Source organism: Larimichthys crocea, chromosome XIV, assembly GCF_000972845.2.
Source record: "Larimichthys crocea isolate SSNF chromosome XIV, L_crocea_2.0, whole genome shotgun sequence".
NCBI lineage: Eukaryota > Metazoa > Chordata > Actinopteri > Sciaenidae > Larimichthys > Larimichthys crocea.
In genome coordinates, this window is record NC_040024.1 from 3,979,792 (window position 1) to 3,999,957 (window position 20,166).

The 20,166-nt window shown below is 45.6% G+C and overlaps 2 protein-coding genes across 5 annotated transcripts in view; one reads left to right on the top strand and one right to left on the bottom strand.

Annotated features, from left to right (window-relative positions):
• Positions 1 to 509: 509 nt before the first annotated feature.
• polr2a (RNA polymerase II subunit A) lies at positions 510 to 12,990 on the bottom strand. Its single transcript, XM_027287751.1, has 29 exons — positions 12,643 to 12,990; positions 11,789 to 11,921; positions 11,574 to 11,710; positions 11,285 to 11,458; positions 10,898 to 11,179; positions 10,638 to 10,799; positions 10,328 to 10,548; positions 10,106 to 10,238; positions 9,889 to 10,013; positions 9,538 to 9,748; positions 9,244 to 9,453; positions 8,991 to 9,159; positions 8,788 to 8,882; positions 8,495 to 8,698; positions 8,176 to 8,398; positions 7,907 to 8,090; positions 7,624 to 7,795; positions 7,408 to 7,513; positions 6,698 to 6,903; positions 6,345 to 6,608; positions 6,047 to 6,254; positions 5,841 to 5,941; positions 5,652 to 5,756; positions 5,382 to 5,564; positions 5,091 to 5,294; positions 4,824 to 5,010; positions 4,617 to 4,730; positions 4,374 to 4,523; positions 510 to 4,222 (listed from the first exon to the last, which is right to left on the bottom strand). The coding sequence occupies exons 1-29, from the start codon at positions 12,727 to 12,729 to the stop codon at positions 3,114 to 3,116; spliced, it is 5,859 nt and encodes a 1,952-aa protein (XP_027143552.1). The 5' UTR covers positions 12,730 to 12,990; the 3' UTR covers positions 510 to 3,113.
• Positions 12,991 to 13,646: 656 nt separating this feature from the next.
• The window catches only part of zbtb4 (zinc finger and BTB domain containing 4), a 27,347-nt gene continuing 20,827 nt past the window's right edge, over positions 13,647 to 20,166 (top strand). Inside the window, exons 1-3 of one of the 4 annotated variants that reach the window (XM_027288014.1) lie at positions 13,647 to 13,770; positions 15,344 to 15,431; positions 15,581 to 15,715. The gene's annotated coding sequence lies outside the window, so the exon portion shown is untranslated. Of the gene's footprint in view, positions 13,771 to 15,343; positions 15,432 to 15,567; positions 15,716 to 20,166 lie in introns of those variants that run through there. The other 3 variants (XM_027288013.1, XM_027288012.1, XM_019268815.2) reach the window with 3 other exon arrangements.

The following is a 20,166-nucleotide window of genomic DNA, read 5'->3' on the forward strand; positions in this document are numbered from 1 at the left end:
CTCTGAGTGGCTCTTCCGGGGAAACAAATACATCCAAACCCTGTCTGAGTGCATATCAGACTCCCATGGGAAAGCCCTCTCTCCATCTGGTGGCAGCACAGAGGAGAGACGGCAGCTCCACCTCCCTCCACGTGCTGTTTTTGGATGTAGAATGACTGTAAGTGTGTGATTATAGGCTGCTAACATCACTGCAGTCTGCAAACAAGTCAGATTTTTAATAATTACTCACTGTTTCAGTGTTATTGTTATTTTTTATTGTAATTAGTCTGATTGATGAGTTAACATCCTGCAACAGCAGAACAAGATCGCCCCCAAGAGGAAGAAGCATGTTACCTTTCATTCAACATTCAATCAACAACAAAAAAAACAGCAAAATTTACTTTAAATACTTTAAAAGTAAAAACAAAAATGTAGATATTGTCACTAATCTGCAGATGCTGTTCATACTGTACGTACTCTCATGTCCTCCTGCCTCAGAGGACACACAGAGAGAGAGACGGAGACAGACATGTAGTAAAACTTTTATTCATTTTTTTCCAAGTCAAAAAACAAACAGAACAAAGATACAGAGAATGAGATAATGAACTGATTTCTATACAGTGGCAATTTCAAGTTAAACCTTCCTTTTTGCCCAGACATGTGAAGTCTTTCCTCAGTTTGAAACCCTGTCTCGCCCTCGGATGCACACCGACCGATCACTCACGCGCACATTCATACAACCTGGGAGTTGTTTCGGATGAGTCTGAATTGACTGGACAGCACACGGTTAAGACAACAGGATTAGGATGCAAGCATATAGTGGACAAAAAAAAATATCACAAATGTCTGGTGTTTAGGTCCACCAAAAAATATTTACTAAGTGCAAATACCAAACCTGCTTTATCTCAAAGGCCAAAAAGATGCAGTCCTTTCAATTCAAGATCATCTTGGAAGCAATGTTTTTGCAAAAAATCTGACGTTTAAACCCAAAAGGTTGAATTTGATCTGATAAAGACTCCCAGTCAGACCCAGTACCCCCCTCCCCATGATTCCCCTTGTCACAGGTACATACACTGGTAAAAAAAAAAAAAAAGAAACACTGATTTCAGATGTGAGGATCACTTATGGATGAAGGGGAAAGAGGGAGGAGACCCAGCTTAGTCCGGTAAATTCAGAAACGACGTCAAATGGAACGAGGAGGAGGAGGGGGGAAGGAGAAACTGTTTCCATTGTCATCAGGCGTACAGACAGAGTCAAACTAGGTCGAGTCATGTGAGAAAGCACCCATATTCAAAACGAAGATCACACTAATGTAGTGGGTAAGGTTGTTTGTTTTGTTTTTTTTAAATAGAGAAGCCCAAAAGTGTCATTTCTCCAGGACCATCTCTGCTTAAAAGAAAATAAACTGTTCTGTTGTGGAAAAAAAAAAAAGAGCCAACAGGAGGACAAATGTTGCCCTCTGGCGTCCCGAGAAGTGAAAACACTGAACTGGGCACTGAACGTTTTTTTTTTTTTTGCCCTTCTTATGTTTAACTGAAGCGACATCACGACCTGCTGAAAGCATGCAACATTTCGTACAAGTGTTAAGTGAAAAGAGCAAAGTCGTCGCCGTTACAGCAAAAACAAAAAACTGACTGTTGGGGAGAACGGGAAGTAAAAAAAAAAAAAAAAAAAAAAAAAGACTCCCCTCCGTCCCCTGCCCCTTCATCCACAGTACATGAACATGAGCCTCCTGCAAACAGGTTTTACAAAGTCACCAAAAGCAAACTAGAGAAAAGCCAAAAAAAAAAAAATCTTAATTTTCCTCTATTCATATTCACACAGAATAGTAGTTAACTTTCTTTCTTAAATAAATTGTCCAAATAATTCTGTGTACATGTCAAGCTATCGGAAATGGGGACGAAGATCAGCGAGAAGTGGGAGGAGATTTGAAAATAAACAATTTTCCAACCTAAAGCTCGATTAAAATGTATTAACATGTGCTACTCATGCAAACAATGACAAAAGCAGCAACGCCAAAAACTAGTACGCCTTGTCCATGTGTGCCCCCATTTCCTCCTAGAATCAAAATCAAAGACAGAATAGTCATTCTAGTAATTTTTTTTCCTTTTTTTAATATATAAATCTTTTTAAATTCCCAGTGTCACAGGAAGAAGAATATTATCTGGAAAAGTGTTTTTCTGTTTTTTGTTTCTCTCTCTCTCTCTCTTCTGATGCACAAGTCTCCAAAAAGAATGGTAGAGGAACAAGAGGATGCTGGTGGGTGTTTTTCATGACATCTTTCAAGGTTTTTTTGTCTTTGGGGTGTGAAGGAGGAAGAGGGAAGGGCGATGGGGTACATACACCTATGTAGTCAATGATGTTCAGAGTGAAATTTAATTTCCCTGCAAGCCAGTTTCTCTCTCCTATCATGCTCGTCAGGAAACTTTCTTCTTCTTTAGACGATCTATTTTACACCTAAAGCTCCGTCTTGGATCCATAAAATGCCGCCACCAAACTGGCAGCAAGTGTAATTTTTGTTTTTACAAAAGCAGCGAAAGGTCTAACAAGATACACCTTGGTGAAATATGCAGTAAACAAATTCTAACCTCCTCGATTTTCATTTAGAGCTTTAAGTGAGAAATACAATCCAACTTCTCAAAAAGGCTTTTGGCAATATGTACGCTCTCCACAACTATACACCCAACATTTAGAGACTGAGAGAGAGACTGGATGCAGTACGCTATAAAGTTTAAAAAGGGACATTTCCTCTCTGTCACCACGTCTTCCTCTCGGGATTTGCAAGTTTTGCTCCAACACCCCATGTGAAAATAAAAAAAAACTATTTCAAAAGGCAGCCTTTTTTTTTTCTCTCCTTCAGGCAAAGCAGTTCAAGTCTTTCACATAATAGTTTTAACAATTTCTTGTGGTAAAAGGGGGCCCTCAGATGGTCAAGACTGGAGTACAACAGAGGTTCCCCAACCCTCAAAAAAAAGGAGAGATTTCCCCTTTAAAAAAGAAAAACTATCACAACTGGGACCCCTGTGGCTAGAAAGCACCGCCACCTCCAGCTGGTTAAAGGTGCTGTCCTTCGAGGTGTCGTCCGTGAGGTGACGGGGTTTCTTCAGCTGCCTCCCCTTCTCGTCCGAGGCTCATCAGTTGTTCTCCTCGTCGCTGTCGTCGGGGCTGATGGCCGGGCTGTAGGTCGGCGAGGTGGGGCTGTATCCAGGGGAGGTGGGGCTGTACGTGGAACCTTTCGGACTAGTTGGTGAGTACGTAGGAGACGTGGGCGAGTACTTGGGTGAAGTTGGGGAGTAGGTAGGGGAGGTAGGGGAGTATTTGGGACTGGTGGGGGTGTAAGTGGGAGAGGTGGGGGAGTAGGTAGGAGAGGTGGGGCTGTATTTTGGAGTCGTCGGGGAATAGGTGGGAGAAGTCGGCGAGTACTTCGGCGACGTTGGGGAGTACTTTGGCGAGGTGGGGGAGTATTTGGGTGAGGTGGGGGTGTACTCCGGGGAGCTGGGGCTGTAGGAGGGTGAAGTCGGGGTGTATTTGGGGGAAGTGGGGGAGTAGGAGGGGGAGCTGGGGGAGTAGGAGGGGGAGCTCGGTGTGTAGGTAGGTGACTGCGGGGTGTAACGTGGACTGGAGGGTGAGTAGGATGGAGAGGTAGGGGAGTACGAGGGAGAGGTGGGGGAGTAGTTGGGGCTGGTCGGGGTGTAGTTGGGGGAGGTTGGAGAGTAAGAGGGTGATGTAGGGGAGTAGGAGGGAGAGGTGGGGGAGTAACTGGGCGAGGTGGGAGTGTAGTTTGGTGATGTGGGGCTGTAGCTTGGGCTGGTCGGCGAGTAGGAAGGAGAGGTGGGGGAGTAGGACGGGGAGGTGGGGGAGTATGAAGGTGAGGTGGGCGAGTAGCTGGGTGACGTCGGGCTGTAGCTCGGCGACGTCGGGCTGTAGCTTGGTGAGGTGGGAGAGTAGGAGGGGGACGTGGGGGAGTAAGACGGGGAGGTAGGGGAGTAGGAGGGAGACGTTGGTGAATAAGATGGAGACGTGGGAGAATAGGAGGGGGAGGTAGGGGAATAGCTGGGCGAGGTGGGTGAGTAGGAAGGTGATGTCGGGCTGTAGTTGGGGCTGGTGGGGGAGTAAGAGGGAGAAGTGGGAGAGTAGGAGGGAGATGTTGGGGAATAGCCGGGACTCTGTGGGGTGTAGCCTCCAGGCGAGCGAGGCTCGTAGGCTGGGGAGGTGGGTGAGTAGTTGGGTGACATGGCTCCACCTGAAGACGTAAAAAACAGAAAAACTTTTTAAGGTTTGAAAAACTCGAGGAGTGCCTCAGGGATCCGCTGTTGGGCCACTGTTATTTCCTATTTATACAAATTATTTGAACTAGGTAACAAACTGTAAAAGAGATTTCTGCAGTGTCTAACCTGGAGATGGGATGTATGGGCTGGCAGGTCCTGGAGATCCTGGAGACCCAGGAGTGGGAGACCAGGCCGGCGAGTAGCCTGGAGAGAAGCCACTTGCATCTGACGCTGCGCTGGGAGAGAAACCTGCTGCTCCGGGGGTCATGCCGCTTCCTGGAAGCGAAACAAAAAAAGGGCAAAATTTAGTGAATGAAATAAAAAAAGAAACAAAAAAGAAGAAGCAAAGCGACCTCGGTACACACTCACCAACACTGGGGGACCAGGCACCGTAGGCTGGTGTTGCTCCTGTGTTCCACGGGGTCATGGCAGGTGACATACCGCTCATGGGGCTCGGCACCGTGCCAAAGAACATGCCAGTGGCTGCAAATAAGATGGACGGAGATCATAAACATCATGACACTTATACTACATTGGCTGTACATTCCAATCTGCATTACATCCATCTCCACTTACGTCCAGCCACGCTGATGCCGGGTATGTTCGTGGGGATCTCCATGCCATATTTACACTTCTCAGCATCCAACAGCAGATCAAAACACCCTGTCCCAGCTGGAGCGAGCTGGCCGAGCATAATGTTCTCCGACACACCCTTCATGGGGTCGCTCTCACCGTGGGATGACGCCTCCATCAACACATCCACCTGGAGGAGCAAAACAGGAATTCAGTCATAAAATGGCATCAAGGATAAAGTAGTTGATGATTTTAAGACGAGAGACTCACCGTCTCCTCAAAGGAACACTTCATGAGCGGTCCTGTGTCTTGACGGTTGATGCCGTGACGTGTGATGGCCATCAAGTGACCGCGGCACGTCATGGTGTCACAAAGCAGAGCCAAGTGACGGTAGTTGACGTAGGAACCGTCGAAGGAGATGACGTGGTACAACTCCCTCTCCAGAGCCTTTCGCACTGCCTCGATTCCCAACACCTACACAAAGACGACAGAAGACTCTTTAAAAAGTCTGTTCTAACTCTATTCTTGAGAGAAACTTGTTCTTTTTTTGTGCTCTCCTACCGTGAAGATCTCCACAATGTCGTTGGAGGTGGTCCTGACGGGATCTACATCCTTCTCGCTGAGGACCCTCATGAGGCTCACTCCGTCTGTCTCAAGGATCCACTCCTGCAGGGCCTTGAACTCACCGTCCTCTGTGATGATGATCTTCTTCTTATTGTCGGTCTGGGGCAAGTGCATGTACACCTAAAACGAGAAGAGTGTGATGTTTGACTTACTGGTGACACTGGGAGTGAAAACCAACAGCGTGTGTGTGTGTGTTCACTTTGTTACCTTGCTGATCTGCTCAATGCCTTGAAGGGTCATGTCTGTTAGCATGTTGGACTCGATGCACCTCAAAAACACATCGTCATCCATTTTGTCCACCACCTCCTCGTCCTGGACAAAGAAAAATCCAGTTATTTATGATCGGCATGGAAACAGCGTCTTCGCCGTTATTTAATAAAAAACATCATCGCTCACCTCTTGGAACTTGTTCTCGTCGCTGTTCATGATCCTGATCCGCAGGACGAGCTTCTCTGCGTTGTCGTCATTGAAAATACAGTTCAGGTCATCTCCGAAACCTTGCACAAAAACAAAACGTGTCATTGAGAGGGGGAAAAAAAAGATAAAGAAATCACCTTGTTTCTGTTAAAAGTGCTGAATAAGGACACGTGCACACGACCCACCTGCGTTGATCTTCTCTGCAATCTGCTCCATAGTCAGCTTGCGGTCGGTCATGTGCTTGCGGTCGAGCTCGATGCGCAGCAACCAGGGCGAAATGCGCGTCACGTCAAAGTCGGGCATCTCGTAGTAGACGTTAACCCACTCCTGGTCCTCGGCCACCACCGTGTTCTGGGGGTTGGGGTCGTAGTAGATGGCTGTGTTGGCCGTCACCTGTGTAGAAAAAGAAAAAGCTCACTTTTAGCTTTCTACTCACAGCTATTAATAAATTCTGGATATGAAACCGTGAATAATTCCTCTCACCTTTCGGAGGGTGGTGTGCTCCAGTCGACAGAGGATGTCCTTGGCCCTCTCAGCGTCACGTGCCGCCTGACCCAGCAGGAAAACAGTCAGGGAGGGTGTTTTGGGCCTCTTTGAGATGTTGATCAACTCCTTTAGACGAGGCACACCGAGTGTTACGTTCTTGGCTGACACACCGGCGTAGTGGAAAGTGTTCAGGGTCATCTGGGTGGCTGGCTCTCCCAGCGACTGAGCAGCCAGAGCACCGACCATTTCACCTGGATGGGCCTGAGAACAGAGGACGATGTGGAATTAATAAAAAGCTCAATGGTTAACAGTCCGGTAGCTCTCAAACGAACATGATATGATAAACCTACAATGGACTGATTGAATTTGGTCTCGATCTCTCCTAGTAGCCAGTCGAACGCCTCGGTGGAAAGACGGAACTCCTCCGTCATGCGTTTGGAGCAGAGCGTGGAGCGCAGGTGGATGTTGAAGAGCAGGGTGGCGTTCTGCTGCGCCTGTCTGCTCAGCGGGTCGTCGCCATTCACAATCACGAGCTTCTTACTCAGCTCCTGGACACCTGGGGATCCAAACACACACAAAGATTGAGATTTATGCTCCACATTCGTGTCTAAGAATTGATATTCGAGGGGATTTCTGGTGTGTTTTCTCTTTGCTGTCCAACTAAAAGATGGGAAATTTAATAAAATAGATCTCTACCTGCCAGACAATATTCTATCTTAATGTGATTATGGTATAAAACGTGGATCCTCGATGCTGTGAGGCTATAAGTCTCTTTAGCAAAGAGACTTGAACTTGTTACGTAACAGATGGGGATTCACCAGGTGGCTTTACGCGGCTTTAAGGGGCACCTGAGGCCAGGTCACGAGCTCCTCGCTCTAATTCTACAGCCGGTGCTTCTTCCACATGGTTCACAAAATCCTGTAACTGCACATATGGTGAAGAAGCTGTCTGTGTGTGTGTGTGCTTTAGTTAATGGCTCATTTTACAGAGGAAGAATAAACAGTGACTGGTGATATATTGTCCTGTGGTTAATGAGGTTTGTTATTTTTTTTGAGCTTACCGTCGACAACCCTCAGAGGATTGAGGTCTGTTGGGGTTCGAGTGTTGATGCGGAAGATCTTTTGAGCGTTCCAGATCATTCTGGCCAGGTTGCACGGCAGCACCACCTGCAGGGCGAGGACACACATCGCAGCATGTGAGTCGTTTTTGAGTTCACGTGGCAGACCGAGAGACTTGTTTTAAGAGCGCTGGTGTGTCTACGAACGCGCCCACGCACCTTACTGTCCCCGGTGGGGAAAATGGCTCGGAGGACCTCCCTGTCCTCCTTCATCTTATCAAACTCCCTCTCCAAGGCACTCTGCACGTGGGCATTGGTCAGCACGTCTTTTACGACGTCTTCCTGCAGCATGCGCCTCAGCGCTCGCTCGTTGGTGCAGTCGAACTTAAACCTAGATGGATTAAAAAGAAAGTTACAGGAGGTTTGTGACTTTAACTCCCTTCCACTTTGTCTCAATAAATGTAACACCACAGGCCTAATTACATATGGATGTGGGTCTTACTTCTTTTCAAAGGCCTTGTGTGAGGGTTTGAGTGTTGCCACGTTTTGGAACTCCACATTTTCTCCCGCCAGGCCGTCCTCGCCGTAACGCAGCTGAACCACCTGGTTGATGGAGTTACGCACCGTGCCGTCGTACTTCACCATCACCGACTCCATGGACTTGATCAGACGACGCTGGATGTAACCTGTAACAGATTTAAATTAAATTTAAAACGCCCTTTCCTTCTACAACCTGACTCTCTTTTGTCTCGCCCGGCTGCGTGGACTTACCAGTCTCAGCAGTCTTGACGGCTGTGTCGATCAGACCCTCTCTGCCTCCCATGGCGTGAAAGAAGAACTCGGTTGGCGTCAGGCCAGCCAGGTAGGAGTTCTCCACAAAGCCTCTACTCTCAGGGCCGTAATCATCCTTAATGAAGTGAGGCAGAGTGCGGTGTTTGAAGCCGAAGGGGATTCGTTTACCCTCAACGTTCTGTTGCCCCACCACGGCGATAACCTGAATGAGGAGGGAAGATGAGCGTCAAAGATAATGTGAATCAAACCACGGATGCATTCACTGTAAGGTAGCGATTAGTTAGGTGGATTATTTTACCTGGGAGATGTTAATCTTTGATCCCTTAGAGCCAGCCACCACCATGGACTTGAAGTTGTTGTACTCAGACAGAGACTTCTGGGCTGAGGATCCCGTTTTGTCACGAGCGTCGTTGAGGATACGATTCACCTGGTTCTCAAAGGTCTGCCTTAGTGTGTTACCGGGAGTCGGCTCCAGCTCGTTGTTGTGGGCTTTCTCAATGACCTGGCAGACAAAAAGGCAAAAGGTTGAATTAAACTTCTCTGTATTCAGATTTTTGCAGGAAAAAAATGGCAGAAATACTTTGTGCTTACCTCTATCACATCCTGTTTGGCTTTCTTGATGGTGTTCTGGATGTCAAGGTACGTCTTTGCATCAGCAATGGAGTCACCGATACCAATGGAATGACCTGAAGAAAATGATTTTACTCGTAAATATTCAGACAAAACAACGGCAAACAATATAACGCACGTCATTTCTGAAACTGCTGCCTGATGTGCGCTGCTGTTTTTCTTACCCTCGATGAGCAGCCAGTTGTTGACCACAGTCTGAATGTTGGAGTAGAAGAGTCGGGTGATGTCGTGGCCCATCTCCAGATAGGAGATGTGGACGAGGGAGCCGGCGGAGGTTCCCAGAGATTTCTTACACAGGATGCCCATGATCAACTCTCCGTTCTCCACTATGACCTGTGTGAGCGAGCAGAACAGTGGGTCATTTGCACTGTAATTAATTTTCAGCCTTTGAAACCGATGCACGTTTAAATAATGTACCTTGGTATCACCGGGTGAGATGTGCTTGTAAGGGCCGCTGTCTTCATCGTCAGGATGGGTGCTGTGTGTGCGGATCACGTTGATGTGTCCGGGAATGATTAAGCTGAAGATCTGCTTGCCCGTCCACAGAGGACGGGGCTTGAGGATGGCCGGCTGAGGCACTTTCCCGTCCCAAGTGGAGAGGAACATGAGGAGGTTCATCACTTCACCCTGGGGTGGAGAAAAAATAGTGTTTAGACTCTTTCAGACCAAAAAAAAAAAAAACTGCAGCTGCTCTCGTGACGCTCTCCATACCCGCTCTAAGAAGACGTCTCTCTTGGTGAATTTGCGGACAGCCGTGAGTGTATCCTGCACGATACCCATGACGGGTCTGTTAGACTGGGGTGTCACGATCATACGCGGCACCATAGCGAGCTCCTGGATCTCTGCCCTCGTCTCGAGGGACTGGGGCAGGTGGAGGTTCATCTCATCCCCGTCAAAGTCAGCATTGTATGGGGTGGTGACACTGGAGTGAGACACGAGGAAAGGATGTTAGAAATGCTACACCACACTGGCTGGCTTGATAATTAGATCAATTATTAAGCTACCACCGGTTTCAAAGTAAACAATTATCAAAGCTGGAGGGGTCTGGTCTTCATTTGATACCTGAGGTTGAGTCGAAACGTGGACCACGGCAGGATCCGGACCCTGTGCCCCATCATGGACATTTTATGTAGTGTAGGCTGCCGGTTGAAGATGACGATGTCTCCGTCACACATGTGTCTTTCCACCTAAAACAGAAGAAAATGTTGTTTTTTAGTCAGGATAAAAACGTCTTGTATGGAATATAATTATTACAAGTTCTAATTATTTTAAATCTTGCCTTGTAGCCAATCTGCAGATGGAGGTCACTTGGTTTAGGGTGGAATCGCAGGTCAATTCTGTCTCCGTTGTCACGGATGATGTATTTGGCTCCTGGGTACTGGCTGTTGCCTCTTCGCACCAGCTCTTGTAATCTAGGACGGAGGTCATCAGAATAAATTAGCTGCCTTTTTTATTTTTATTAACACATTCACAAGTCAAAACAGCTGGACCTCCACGGTACCTGTCGATATTAAAGGGTGTGACGATTTCAGGGAAGGTCATGTTGGCTGCGATGGATCGCGGTACGCCTACTTGGTCGATTTGCAGGTTGGGGTCGGGCGTGATGACAGTTCGGGCGGAGAAGTCCACACGCTTGCCCATGAGGTTACCTCGGACTCGCCCCTCCTTCCCCTTTAGACGCTGTTTTATGGATTTGAGAGGACGGCCAGACTTTTGCATCGCCTGTGAGAAGAAACATTAAAATCACCATAAGAATACAGAAAACAACAGAATTTTGTGCTGGGTAGAAATCTAACTTAGTGCAGGCGTACCCTTGGCAGGCCGGGCAATTCGTTGTCCACCATGGTGGCGACGTGAAACTGGAGCAGTTTGACGTCCTCAGCGATGACGTGAGCTGCCGCACCACTCTGCTCGTTTCTTCTCAGCTGGTTGTTGATTTTGACGATGTCTGCGAGCTTGTGGGTCAAGTCATCCTTTAAGACAGAAGTTAATTGATGAATCGTTGTTATCATCATCATCGGGTGCAGTCTACAAACAACTAAACATCCGTTTTGGGATCGTATTTCTTTACCTGGTTGCGAGCAGACCCCTGCATGACTACAGCAGGCCTGACAGCCAGCGGCGGCACCGGCAGCACAGTTACAATCATCCATTCAGGTCGGGCGAACTTGGGGTCCATGCCCAAGATGACGTCCTCTTCGTCGGAGATGCGCTTGAAGATCTCGTGCACGCGCTCGGGACTCAGCAGGATTTTCTTCTCCTGCGAATCCTCGTTGACGTGCTTCCACTCGGCGTACAGCTCCAAGCCGGAGCGTCTGATACGTGGCTGGTAGCGTCCACAGCCACCGTGGCCCTGCGTGGGTCAAATAATGAAGAGAGTGAGAAAGACAATAAGTTGAGTCAGTTGTGAATGTTGAGAACGTCCATTAGCTATGACGAAAGGACTCCGACCATATACCTTCTCCTTGGTGATGTCCTCCTCGGTCTCCTGCTGTTCCATTCCGAATTTGTTGTCCATCTCCTCCCCTCCTTCGCAGATATTTTTGCCTTTGCACAGCTCGTAGACGTGCGTGAGACGCTTCCTGGGCTGCCCTTTAGATTTCACCAAGATGTCTTTGATCTTCGGATTGTTCTAGAAGCAAAAGCAGCGGGAGAAAATTACATTTCAAAACAAGACAAATTATTTGTTTAGGATAAAAAAATAAAATTTTCATCATAACGTGCTGTAACGCGCTAATTATACTTACTGAATCCACTAACAGCTTAGAGCAAAAGAAGCAGACGCATCGAAGAACCTTCATGATCTTTGTCACGAAGCCGACATGGAAAACTGGCTTCGCCAGCTCTATGTGCCCAAAGTGGCCGGGGCATTCTGTCATGTTGCCTGAGGAAACAAACTCCATTAAGTCCTGACATCAGACAGCCGATCGATATATATATATTTTAAAATATGACGCCGTACCTGCACATGTCTGACATCTCCCAGTTCGTTCTATGACCCCTTGTCTCGGGTCCATAAGGCCACCGAGTTTAGGACGTCCTCCTTCTGTTGTCTCGGGGTATTTGATCCCCCCCTCCGTAACGGACATCCGTTTCTGGGGAGAAATAAACCATGTGTATGAGTTGGATTAATCCTCTACGGTCAGTGATATAATATAAATCTGCCATAAATATTTATTACCCCACAACAATTCATCATCTAAATTTCTACAAAGCGTGAATTTAATTACCATAAAGTTTGACCAAAGACTGTTTAGTAAACAATAACTTGATGAACTGTGATATATAAAGGTTATGCTCATATACATAAACAAATAATCTAGTTTCATTCATCATAACCATTAAAACCTCAGTTAAAGAAAACATGCATATCTGATTTTGTTGAAGTAACATTACCCTTTTATTAAATTTATTGTGTGAGAGAACAACAGAGCGTCAAACAAGCTTTCTCCACGGCGAAAAGCTACGAAACAAAACAAAATTTCTACTTACTGGTGGGCCTACAAGGTACATTACGTGAATAAAAAGGGGGTTTAATTGATGTATTAGCGTGGATCCTTTCGGAGAATGTTGTGCTTTAAGTTTTTCAAACTTCCTGCTACATGCTAGTTAGCACAAGCTCCACCAGCCTGACACAGCTAGGCTAGGCTAGGCTAACAGCGAGCGTCTCCCCGTTGTAAACAGAACCGTGTCTTTGCCACATATATATGTTAAAACTACAAGATAAGTCAAGAAATAGTGATGTGTGATGTGTCCGAGAATTAAAAGAATCAAGTACCCCAGCTTCACCCCCCCACCCCCAGAAAGAAAACCTACAAGCTCATCTGGGCTGATGATGCCGAACTGAACTCTCTTGATCGTGCGCAATGGGCATGCGCTGTCGCCGGAGGGCGGTCCGTGCATCCTGTCTATTCAAAGAGACGCGTCCTTCCTCGGCACGCCGCTTTGTGAGCAGGAACAGCCTTTAAATAGTCACCACGACTCTGGTCAGGCCGCCAACGGTGACCGGAAAGTCTCCGAAGGCGATATCCCAGGGACCTATACTGTCGGTTGCCTATATAGCCGAATTATTTGTGTTTTGGTCCTAACTAAGATGGCTACCGACTGTTCCCTTCCCTTTTCTTGATCTACACTCTGGAGCGCTCTAAGCGCTTCTGAGCGTGAAGCGGCTCAACGCTTGGTTATATAGACTGAGTGGATGCTACGGGGTTGCACACTCAAAAAGGCAGGGGCTGACTCTTCGGTAGGTGGGACATGGATCTGTGTAGTAAAACGCTCATTGGCCATTCAAGACAGTTATATGAATAATTAATTTTATCGCACGCACAGCCAATTAGAGAGCACGTTTATTTTTTGGACGAATCACAACCAAAGGCGGGCGTTGATTTAATCTAAAGTCATCCTGATTGGCTTTATTAAAACAGAGTAGGTGGTACGATATCTATTTTGCATACAATATATGAATATTCGATTAAAATCCTCCTGATTGGTCCCCTTTCTTATTAATATTAAGTAGCAACAAGGAGACGACCAATGGCGACAAAGAAATGAACCTTCTTAGAATAATTTCAACAAAACCCGCCCCGCTTCCGATGTTTGCCGAGTGTGGCCGATGTGAATTTCTTTCCTCAGAGCAAAAATAAAAAAAATCTCTGTTCGCCCCTTCGTCTCGCTGTAGATCAGCCTGGGCTCTAAGAAAAGAGGCTCAGGGCTGAGGCCTGTTAAGACCGTTGATTAAACAGGGACATAATTGTTGAAATACATGATATTTTCATGTTCAAACACTTGTATAATGGATTATTTTCGAGGTACGTTAGAAATACATTGAGCTGTCGGGTTTTCGACCTTTGCATTCTTGGATCGATGGGACTTTGTTGCAAAGCCTCGGACTCGCCTGCGAGGGACGGCCGACCAGCGGACTGGATTTTCCCGTACGCCCTATAGGAAAGTCTGGGTGAAGCCTTAAGTCTTCATTTAACGCCTTTTTTTCAACGGATTTTAACCATTTTTACATGTACATATTCTGTGTGTGATTTGTGTTCAGTTGTACTGTTTAGTCATTTTTAAGTTTTTGATATTTTTGTTAAAATCTACCCTATTGTCGGTAGGCCACGTTTCGGAAAGCAGTGGTTTTTTGGCGGTTAAGAAACGTTAGTCCGGCTGTTTTTATTTAACCGTTCACTAAATTGAATTATATCAACAAGTGAGAATATTACAAGTCATTTAGAAGCCGATTGACTACAACTTGAAATACCTTAAGATGAAAAATATGTTTTATTTCTTGCCTTAAGGCTGGCGATGTGGTTTAGCTTAACGACGGACTACTTTGTCGTCAACGGTCGGTGTGTTCCCCGCTGTTCGTCCGTGTTACCGTGCAGATTATCGGCCTTTTGTCGGACACATTTAACGCCGCTTTGACGGCTGTGAAAAGGTGTTTTTACGCATCGTTATGCAGGTGTTTTAATGTAGCGTTGAGGTAAAATAGCATGACGGGTTTAGCCGACACGGAACAAAAACGCCCGGCTTAATTATTAGCGATTAAACCTCCAGATGTGGCAGCTTTTGTCTTAACACCGCGTTATGCCGGTGTTGTTTACGGTGATACCGGGGATGTATTGTACAGTAGCTGTCTGAATTAAAGGCTATTGCTGCTAGCTCCAACATGGCGGTGTTTGACGATACGCTTCTTGTTGTGGACGAGAAAGATGGAGTCTGGAATATTCGTGTTGGCTTTTAAACTTGGCTTGCCACATAAGCTACGCATTTTTTATTTTTTATCTAACAAAGACGTCGACTTTCTTTTAAGAAAACAGGGAATACGACGGTGTTTTTAATCTCCTTGAATGTAATGTGACGGGGGTAGAAAGTGCTCGGAAGTTCCCTAAGCCAGTGTTTCTTCTTGAGTCCTTCGTCGGTGTCGAAGTTGAAGCCATTTTGCTGATCTGTATTTTGGAAAAGAAACGCTTGCTGTCGAGTTGGTAATCTTTTGTTTTTACGGTGACTGTAGTAAAGAAGGTATAGCGACGTTTTCCCTCACTTAAAGTTGAAGTGTTTAACTGTAGTTTTTAAGTATCAGTCTTCAGTCAGAGACTAGGAAATTCCTTTAGCTTGTTACACAATAGATTTATCCGGTTAGTGGTGCCCAGGGGAACAAGTAACGTTTGGCTGGTGTTAATGTAATTGTCCAAAGGCAGAGCATTAAACAGTGTTAATGCATGGCCCATTGAGAGCCATAAGTCTCCATTGAAGCATTCATTTTTGGTTTGTCTGGTGACTGTGATCTCAATTTTGATGTCTATGTTATTACTATGTAACATTTTCATGTCATGTTGTGTCACAAGTTTGACTGCCTTTTTGTTTTAAATAAAGACACTGAACCTACATGGACTGTTGTGTTATTCTTTTAACAAAAATGTTACGTTCATGTTGATATATAAGTGGGACAACTCCAGTGTTTGTGTGCTGCTACCACCAGCATCAACATGCCCCCTTTTGCCATCGTCTCTTTTTGGTGTAGGTCCAGCAGAGGAAGACCTCATTCAAGCCCTGAAGCAAGCAAGCAAGCAAGCAAGCAATACATGCCACATCTGCAGTATCCTTACAGAGTTAAACCATGTTCTGGTTTTTATAAACTGATTTTTTTTAAAAATCATGTGCATGTCAGAGCTGAAATGCATATTAGAGTATGACAGTAAATCACTTTGTTCACCATGTGCCATGCAATACCATGACTATACAAAGGATTCTTTTATAGACCAGCTGGCTCCCTCCTCTGGCTCTTGTTGAGAACGATCACCGTTGCAAAGACATTGCACAACCACATTTTCTATGCGGAAGTGAGTCCCCTCCACAAGGCTGTCAGACACGCTCCCTCTACCGCTGCAAGGAGGTTAGTGCATAGAGGCAGTGACTGTGTAGTTTGGTTGGAATTCACACAAATGTGGTAGTTGTGATATCTGAGATTGTTACAGCACTTTGTAAAGCATCTTCACAGAATGCTCGTGTGATATCAGAAAGAAAATAACTTCATCGTCAGAGCGTTTTAGGATTAATAGTGAAATTAATACAGATCAAAGTGTGGGCTGCTCGTAAACGTAGCATATACTGTACCTGTTCAGATGACTGCAGGTAAAATTGGCCTTCAAAAATAGCATAAGCAGACTTCAGACAAAAAGTACACGCTGTCTGAATATAGCAGTGTGATCTAGGTACATTTACTCAAGTATGCCTGCCAAAATGTTTTGAGGTATTTCCATTTATTTTTTCCATTAAACAGTGGAGTCCAAAAGTCTCAGACCACATTTTAAAACCTCTAATATTTTCTCCTAAACCAGGAAATAATTAAGGATTCAGAAAGTAAGACGTCAAATTGTTATTCTAAGCAAAGAGCTGCTCTCTCAGCATCGAATCATGGGTAAAGGACTAAAGGTTTCTCAGGGAGCAGTGCTTTAAAACCCTTCACAGAAACTAGATCAGCTGTATCAAGAATACAGTCAGGTAGACCAAAAGTGACGGCACCATCAATACGTCATGTTTAGTTCCTCGAGAGATAGAAAAGCAACTTCATCACAGGTGGGAATATTCAAGTCTGAGGGTGTTTTGGCTGCTCTGGAGTCGGGCACCTGCACTGAATTGTTTCCATCTTGACAAAAGAGATGTAGCATTCCATTCTTCAACAACGTGTTGCACCCTGCGGTTTGCATATTTGCGGAGACAGATTCATACTTCAGCTGGTTAATGACCCAGAGCACGCCTCAAAGCTTTGCTAGAACTACTTGAAGACCAAAGAAGGTCAAGAAGTCCTGATCGGCATGACCTTTACTCCGCAGTCACCTGACCTCAACCCGCGTTGAACATTTATGGGGGAGGGGGGGCGCTTGCAGACGGAGAAGCGTGAAGTGACATCACAAGAAGCTCTTTGGCACACGGTCAGATCATGCTGGGGTAACATGAGCCATCAAGGTTTTACACAATCCTGTGGAGTCCATTACAACTCAAGTTCAGTGTGGTATATATTTTGATGAGTGGTCGCAGACTTTTGGACCCCACTTTATATGTGATCAAGGCAAAATGTTGCAATTTCTACTCATTAAAACAACGTTGCAGATTTAGATTTTACATGAAAAATATTCTTAGAAATATATTCTTTAGTTTGCATGATGTAAAATTGATTTAATTGGCTTAATCTTGCCTGTGAAATGCTACTTACATGTTAGTAAATCAGTTAATGTAACGCTCTAAAATAAGGACTTTACTGCAAGGAGTACTTTTACTTTGGCTGGAAATAATTGTGCACTTTTACTTGAGTAAAATGTAAAATGCAGGACCTAAACTTACTTTGACTTGAGTGAAGCATCTTCTTGGTTCTTCTTCTGCCACTGCTCTGTAATTGAAACATGCAGCTTGATGTTTGCGAGACATATTTTATCCATGCATAGATTCAGACGACTCCCGGCAGCGTATGGTGCATGTCAGTATTTGCCTAATTTTACTAGTATAAAAACCAAATCTTCCAAATCTTTTGAGGACTTCTTTTCGAAGGCCGATCCATCCCCTAAAACAAATAATCTGCATCTTGAGGAGCTTGACTGAAATCAGCCGTTATTGACTTAGAGCAGACATATCAATATCAGCATATGTGCTATCCGATATGCGTTCTTACTCTGGTATATAATATATATATAATCAGAAAGCTTACGGTGTATTGGTGGTCCAAAATCTGTTGTTATCAGTTTCAAACATCCCATATCGGTCAGGCTCTAGCCCTAAAAATAAGTTTGTTGACTCACTCAATCGGTCAGGCTCTAGCCCTAAAAATAAGTTTGTTGACTCACTCACATTTTCTGTTTTTTCATTCATAGAAATTTGTCACATTTTTTTTTATTCTTGTATCATTTTATAACCGCAGAGAGCGCCTTAAATCCAAGTAAATGAAGCATGCCGGTACCCTGATAACGTTCTTGATCTGTATGGGTGGATGAGCAGGCATCGCAGTGATGTATTAAAAATAAAAAATACATTGTTCAGGCTATAGGTATAATTAGCCATAACCCGTTATTCCTACCACAGGTTCATATATTCATGTATGAACATGTAGCAGGGTGTTGTTTGCCCTACAGAGGCATTAATTCCTGGAAGGGGTGAGGATTCATGTATCTAGGGGGAGCTCTTGTCTGGTGTTGTCAGAGGCTGACAGTGTGTTTTCAGGGGTTGGAGGGGAGTTAGGCAAAAGGGGGGAGCTTTGTAGCACAATAAAGTAGGCGAACAAGGAGGGAGAGGAGGGAGAGACAGACGGGCAGACGCAAAGCATGGTGGGAGGAGGAGCCTTTTTTTTGGAGGGGGGGGGGTTCTGATTTCCAATAAAAAAAAGCCTAAACTATAAGTAGATGAATTCAGATCGTGAGCTATTACACCTGAAGTTCACCAAAAAACTGCATAACACAGCTTTAATATATAATCCAGCCACTGTTTGTGAGCGTGGATAACTTTCTCCAAAAACTAAAACGTGTCCTGCAGGCTGTGATGCTGTTCTGTGGATTAAACATCACCCGTGGACTATTAAACTGAGATTTTTGGGGCCTTACTGAAGCGTATGAATCAGACTGTACGCACTTATTACTGTAAAAATAACCAATCCCAGTGTACAGAAGGCAAAATAGACGTTATAAACTGCTTGGGAAACCGGTTTGATCACTAATCGCGTGTCGATCTCGCACGCAAAATAAGCGAGTGCATCGCCTGTTATTATACGAACGAGAAATAATCAAGTCGTAGGCCGCATTTCCCCTTAAATTACGCACCAGGATGTTGTTTTGTAATAAAAATGGGTGACGCAGGGTCAGAGGCATGCTCTCTCCGAGAGCCCTTTGGAACAGGCCAGCCCATTTCTGTCTGCGAGAGAATGTCCTGTTCTTTGGGTGTTTGTTTTGGCTCATGTCAGCTCTTGCCAAGCGTCTTCATCTTTCTTTTATCCTTTCCTTTTATCATCCACACACCCTTTCAGACCTTCCAAAAAAATTCTCGTCTCCTCTCTTTTTACACAGGATTCTTTGTAGGCCGCTCATTTGCGGAGAACAGATGGGAGCAGGAATGTTAAGTCAGCTAGTATTTGACTCAGAGGATACACCAGGAGTTTTGCAGGAGATCTGCGCTTTGTTAAGGTTCTTTCAGCCTCTTCCTGGAACTATCTGGGTGCTAAATTAATTGCTCTTGATCCCACCTCGCGTTGCAATCGGCTTAGTGCTAATCTGGGGTTCTCGCAGTGCAGCCAAGTCTCGCCTGGGCAATGCTGCTGCGCCGAGCTGTCCACTGCTCTCTTCTCCCGAGGTTTTGACCTCTGGCACAGTCTTTCAGGCTCCCTTTGCCCCTCGTACTCGTTGTTTAATTATCTTGGCCTACCTCTTTTCTGTGTACAGTCCACCCTTGTAGTCACATGATCGCTTTCCCTCCCTCCCAGGACCGTCTCCTAAATTGTCTGAACCTCCCACTTACAATCCCCACTCCAATCTTCTTTACATTTTCTCCCCGACTCCTTCTTCTCATCCTCCCTCCCTGCCTAGCTACATTTCCTTTATCCCTCTTTCTCGCTCTCCTCGCACACTACAGCCACATGCCGCCTGCAGTGGCTCTCTCCGGGCCGTACCACTCGCCCCTGCCTCTCTTCTTACTTTTTTTTGTGTGTGTGTGTGTGTGTGTGTGTTTGAGTTTCTCTGCTGTGCTCCTGTTTTGTTTCGCCTGGCACGATGCCATCGCCCCTGACCATCTGCCTCACTTTCTTTTTTTTTTCCTCCACCGCTCTCTGCTCTACTTTTCGTCTCCTTCTAACGTCAGAGCAGCTATTAGTGATTTATGATTTTATTTTTGATCACAGGATCGGTTTACCTCACGTCGCCATCGCCCCTCCACCTCCCTCCCTCCCAAAAAAAAAAAAAAAAACCCTTTGTATCTTTCTTTTTCGGTGAGACTTTCTCGGCTCGCCGTCTTTCCGGGAGGTTGTGATTGAAGTCTGTGCGTGCTATTTAAAGAGGCGTGCTGAAAAGCAGGCTTGTTTACAGTGTCCTTAAAATACAGGCTGTCTAGAAACAGGAAGTACCATCGCCCCGAAGCGCAGCAGCATACAGCGTCAGCCAACATGCAGCCACTTCCTCCTCCTCCTCCTCCTCCTCCTCCTCCTCATGACTGAACAGAGGGCTCCAGCAAAACAACCCTCACGCTTATCAGAGAATTATGCACCCCTCCCCTCCGCTGCCCGTCCTCCTGAATGGCGCACATACACAGCAGGCTTTTCACCCCTCCACCATGTCCTATCTCGCTTTCTCCCATTCTCTAGTGCCTACAGCC

What these genes read in the sequence shown, in the direction of transcription:
- polr2a (XM_027287751.1), bottom strand. Translation starts at nt 12,729, where the DNA reads ATGCACGGACCGCCCTCCGGCGACAGCGCATGCCCATTGCGCACGATC. An exon ending in AATTGCCCGGCCTGCCAAGG is followed by an intron (nt 10,549 to 10,637) that starts GTACGCCTGCAC and finishes TTCTTCTCACAG; the next exon opens with GCGATGCAAAAGTCTGGCCG. An exon ending in CAAAGATTAACATCTCCCAG is followed by an intron (nt 8,399 to 8,494) that starts GTAAAATAATCC and finishes CTCCTCATTCAG; the next exon opens with GTTATCGCCGTGGTGGGGCA.